Here is a 6,000-nt window from a genome sequence, read left to right as displayed (position 1 = left end):
AAATTGACCCATGTGAATCACAATATTATCATGTTATTTCTTTCATGGTTTTTAATGTTCAATGCTGAGTTTTATTTTTCAGAATTAATTATAGTAAAAGAATAGAGGTGGAAAATTTAGAATCTATATTATTATCTTGCCCCCTTTTACAAAAGACACAACTCTCCACCATGACTGTTGTTTCGTCTAATGCACTGATGAGAACATTGTTAATTTTCTCAATAATAATTACCCTTTCAATGATATTTACTTGGTGTTCTCTATGACCCTATGCATTCAGTGAAAGCTTTGATCCAACCATATTCACATATCAACATTCAAGTAGCAACAACGATGTTACTACCATAATTAGATATTTATGGAATATGTAGAGAAACAACAAATATTTCCATGTTGTTATGGAGGATTAACAACATAAATCCTGTGTTCTTACAAGCATGCACCTGATATCCTTTATAGAATTTACTGACATTTTGTAAAAAAAATAATGTATCTCAATTGGCAATTCTCAAGCCAAGTTATTCTAACTTTAGAGGATAAAATGTTGTCACTCTTCACTCTAGAATTTGGTTAACAAATTATTTTCCATTGGAATTTTTCTCCTTATAATTCAAAGGAAAAACGCAATAGCAAAAACCTCCAGAGATAAGATAATTTTACAAGCTCATATATGTTCCTTCTCTCATTTTACATGCTCATATATGTTCCTTCTCTCATTTGAAATAAATGGAGAAAATGACATTAGCCAAAGGTCATCGAAAATCAGATTGAAAAAAGGAAGATGATCTTATTTCTTGCTAAAAAAAGCTCTCTCTACTAAGTTTGTTTAGGGACCACCACGAAAAAATGAGTAGAGATGGAAAGGCTTGAGTGAGGCCTTTATTGTTGAAAAATAAATCTAAAATGTCAGTGAAGGACAAGCACCAAGTGACTCTACACAACCCATTCCCAACAAATCTCCAGCATAGTCCTATAGAATAACATTCATCAGAAGTACTTGAATGTAATCAAAGGATTCATAATTCATCTTTGATGCTCTGTTTTCATCACAATCTCTATTGATACAAAATGAATGGAAGAATCATTCAAGTAATCCTAATTTTTTCTGCCAACAATTCATAGCATAGCTTGAACAATTTAATGATATTGCAATATGTAATTTGTATTGACAAAAAAATACTGAAGCATTTCAAAGTTTAGGCCATAAGAATCATCGTTTTTTAAACAAGGATTACAAATAATTCTAAAAAATTTAGAAGTCTTGGCATTAACATCATTTTCTGCAACATTGTCATCCAGTGTATCATTGTCAATGTTCATATGATCTTTAAAGTAGTTAATATTATCATCATCCTCATCTTGCCCTGCATCATCTTCATAATCATTGAAATCTAACTGTATACCATCCATATTGTTACCAAATGTATTTGGCTCATCATTTTCTATACCATCTATATTGTCGTCTTCCATAACATCATCTAACTCTGTATTTTTCTCTTCTTGTGCTTGAACATAACCATCTCCAACATCATCATGGATGTCAATTTATTTGATGTTCTCTAATCACCCCCTCTCATTTTTTGGCCATCATTGTTTTTCTTAGCATCCACTCGTCAAATACATGCCTCAATCTTGTATCATAATGTATGCCAAATATCCATTTCGGGTCCAGAATATCTTCATATAAAAATACATGCACATGGAAGAATATATACATATATTAGACACATGTTATAGAAATTTTAGATCTATAAACACGTGTATATATTCACACTAAACAATGTATTAATAGATTATTGATCAGTAATGATTCTTCTTTAAGTAAAAGAAATACCTTCTCACAATGAATTGGTAGAACATAAGGCTCCTTATCCTTTGGTAGGAACTTTGAGGAATCTATAGAAAACAATCCACTATGGGTATCATGTCTTCGTGTCCTCTCAAATGCTTCATACCATCTACACTTCAAAATAAAAATTTTAAAAGAGAAATAATTTAACTCAATAATTTCTTGTATTTTCCCAACGTATTGTAGATTCCCTTCAATAATATTCTTATCCTTTGAGTTTGATCAACTGGATTTGTTGAAGTCAGCCATGATTCCACAATTGATAGATCGTCTCTTTACATGTACACGATCTACATGATAATGTCGACCATATGCCCACATTCCTGGATATTTCCTTATCTGTGAATGACCATTTATTTCGGTTTAAAAAAAATATAACGACGGATATTAAAATAGTTGATAGTCTCAAAACTGTAAGGAAACAACATTATGTAAAATTCCAACTGTACCTTTCTTTCACATCCTCTAGACATGTTGATTTAATATTCTGTTATGTTTGAATCTATACATGCATCTTCTATTTCATTTTGAATTTGTTCAATAACCCATTCTAGCACGAAATCTTTAGCCCATTCCCCTTGCAAATCAATAGGACATGGGTATTCCTTGGGTTCGATATCTTAAAATGTCTCCTTGATTCTAACACTTCTCTCTTTTTATCATATAAATCAATCCATATGTTCACAAAGTCTATGTGGTACAGAATGAACTTGTCAAGTATAACACTTTCATCTACACCTATTACATGTCAACATGTTTATTTCAAACTCCAAAGGCAATGTTGTTAATTTGACAAATAAATTATAGAGCAAATTAATGATTTCAAGGAAAAAAATTACCCCACTCATCGTGAATTTACTTACTAATTCTACTTCAACACCATTAGATTATGTTTTTTCTCTATCAATAATATTTGATGCTCGTTCTTCACCCCATAAGTGTGGCCCATCTTTGAAATCCTTACCAAGGAATTCACATAGGAAGAAAAATGCTTCATTCAATACATACCCTTCAGCCATGCAACCCTTTGGATGTGCCTTTTGTCGAACATATATTTTTAGAGTTTTCATATACCTCTCAAAGAAAAACATCCACCTTGTGGATATGACAAACTTTAATTCAATGTCATCAACTAGGTGTATAATTAAATGGAATTGTAGGTCCATGAAACTTGTAGGGAGCTCCTTCTCAAATACACATACAATTTCTGCAATTTCCTTCTTCCATTTTGGCACTTCACATTCATTAATCTCCTTGGATGTCACCCACCTAATATAAGAATAGTAAATTAGTATGAACCTTTAGACAAAAATTAAAATGGAATACAATATCTCTGTGTCTCTCACATATGAACATTCCATACCACATACCTTGCAAATGCTGACAATCAACTTATGGCATTCCTCAAGTCAAATGCAAGACATGAATCCCCCCTAATTGCCAATGGCACGATATGATGTCAATTACATTAATCAAAGGTCATTAGTTATTTTTGTCACACAATATAATATTAGAATATATTTAGTACCGAATCAATTTTATCAATAAATGTTAAATGGTGATATATAATACCTTCATAAAATTATGAAAATCATGAAAATCATGTGTTTGAAATCTTGTGATATGTACATCACCTGTAAAAGATTTGTTGAATGATGACCCATAGCAAATAGGTGTCCTTATTGAACATATGACATTTTTTAGTTGGTCTAGATCTTTCTTTTTCAAAATCCATGGAACTTCTACATATTTTTCGTTTTCCCTATTTGGCTACAAATGTTTTCTATCAAACTTGGTATGCGAAAGAACAATATCTCTCCTCGAAGACAATATGTCCTTCTGTTTGCCTGCTATATGTCGAAATATTGAATCTGGAACATTCTTTAAGATGAGCATATAATGTAATAGGTGAGATATTAATAGATCCTTCCAGTATGGGAGCTCATAAAATATGGATTTACTTTTCATCGATTTTGGCCTCTTAATTACAACTTGTTTTGGTTCTTCAATAAAATCACCCCCATAAAAAAAATCTTGACAAACTTTCAATTAAGCATCTTCATACTTCTTAAGCCAATCAACTAGACCCATAATCATGGGAGGGCCTCTATTTTCAACTTTTCCATCAAATTGATTCTTATGGTAGTTTCTAAACCTATGATCTGGTGGTAGAAAAACCTTGTTGTTTGCATAAATAAATTTATGTAGATCTTTAGAATACTGCCCTTGAAATTTTTCTGCACATCTTGGACATGCAAATATCCCCTTTGTTTGAAGCCCTGCAATTCAATAAGTAAGGTTAATAACATCAAAATAATAGTATAAAATTAAGTATGAAAGTTGGGATGACAATAAATTATGAGTGTAAATACGTACATTTTTTTAGCTTACCGAAACAAACACCAAGTCCTAGGAAATCATGAATAGTCCAACATAGCACACCATACAACATGAAGGACCTATTTGATGGAGGATGTGATATGTCATACATTCTTATGCCTTTCCATAGCAGTTGCATCTCATCAATAAAAGGTGCAAGATAAACATCCATGTTTTTAACTTGATGTTTTCTTGGAAAAATGAGAGTCAACATAAGGTGCTCCTTTGTAATATTCATCCATGGGGGAATATTGTATATTATCATTCCGACTGGCCACACACTATAATTTCAGCTCATGAAAGAGAATGGGCACACTCCATCAATTGCAAGACCAAACCTGATACTATGGGGTTCATCTTTGAATTTTCTTAGCCATTTTTCCTCTATGTGTTTCAACGCTTTGGGGCTAAAATTTACATGAATCCCTCTTTACTCCTATTCTTTGCAAGCCAGTCCTTCAATTGTGCAAGTTACTTGCAGCGAAACATTCATTGAAGTCTAGGTATAATTGACATGTGATGTAAAACCTTCTTTGGAACTATAGGACCTTGTACATCTGTACGATATCTCTTCTCTTTGCATACAGGGCATTCTACCTTGTGTTGATATTCATCTCTATATAAAATGAAATCATTTTTACATGAATGAATTTTCTTATATTAAATCCCCAACTCAACCAACAACTGACGCACCTCTCTAAGTTGATGGCAACACATTCTCTTCAGGAAATATTTTAGTTTTTAGTGCCTTGTAAGATTGCCAAAGATTAGATCAATTGAATGTTTGACTTATGATGAACATGTTTGATATGTCAATATATATTATGACTATTCATATACAATATATGGTTTTAAAATCCCCTTAAATAAATATAAACAAAGTTCATGAATGTTTACGAATTACATACACCAATTAACAATGCATTGTAAGAAATAAATTTCAACTCACTTCAGTAGGGTGGTGAATCCTTTGTCTCACCAAGAAAATAGTGACTTGATTTCTATATATTAATCTGCATGTCAGTTTTGAGGTTCTACTTGCACCCGATTTGAACACGGGTGTCTTTGATTCTTGCCTAGTGGAGTCTTTTAGCAGTTTGTTATCATCAACATTACGTTGGTGGTAATTACCCTTGTTGTCATTGTTATTGTTAACCATGTGATCATTATTGTCATCATATTTTCCATCCCCAAAGAAACATGTAATAATTTTATTCAATCCTTCTTCATGCACTACATTTTCACTATCATTATCATCAACACTAAGGCTAGGTAGCATGTCATCAATGTATGCTAATCTCATAAGCTGTTCAAATTTCTCAGTTGGTAGAGTTCTCTTTAAATATGCTCTTTTCGCCCTGGTATGGTTTAAAGGATGGTTTGGATCATCTCGTCCAAATATTAATAGCCCAGTTGGATAAGCTTGGGTATAATTATTAGTCCTTCATTCATCATCATCTTATACCTACCGATAAACACAACCATTATTTAATGTTTGGCAAAAAATGGATAAATCATAAATGTATCAATTTCAAAGAAATCTAATCAAATATTGCTTAACAAATCCCATCCCATGTACTATAGTCTTGACCAAACTCTTCTACAGTGAAATTATTTGCTGTGTCTGGAGGATCCATTGTCATATCCTCTTCCACCCACTATGATCTTCATTATTTAACAGTTTTAGGTCCACGCCCACGTAGATATGTTTTTCTTCTTTTGCTAGTTGAACGCTTAAGCTGTGCACTTGTTCCAATCTCCATCTGAAATGT

General features: G+C 32.4%; 1 protein-coding gene across 1 annotated transcript in view; it reads right to left on the bottom strand.

The window, feature by feature from the left end:
- Positions 1–5,898: 5,898 nt before the first annotated feature.
- LOC149161815 (putative E3 ubiquitin-protein ligase BAH1-like) overlaps positions 5,899–6,000 on the bottom strand; it is a 43,789-nt gene continuing 43,687 nt past the window's right edge. Inside the window, exon 5 of the mRNA XM_089435009.1 lies at positions 5,899–5,991. Within this exon, the coding sequence (XP_089291135.1) occupies positions 5,899–5,991 (93 nt within the window). The remainder of the gene's footprint in view (positions 5,992–6,000) is intronic.

This window comes from Pinus tabuliformis, chromosome 5_2 (assembly GCF_031772625.1).
Source record: "Pinus tabuliformis cultivar Carrire ecotype Pingquan chromosome 5_2, CPIR1, whole genome shotgun sequence".
Classification (NCBI taxonomy): domain Eukaryota; kingdom Viridiplantae; phylum Streptophyta; class Pinopsida; order Pinales; family Pinaceae; genus Pinus; species Pinus tabuliformis.
This window is presented reverse-complemented; position numbering and strand designations above follow the sequence as displayed.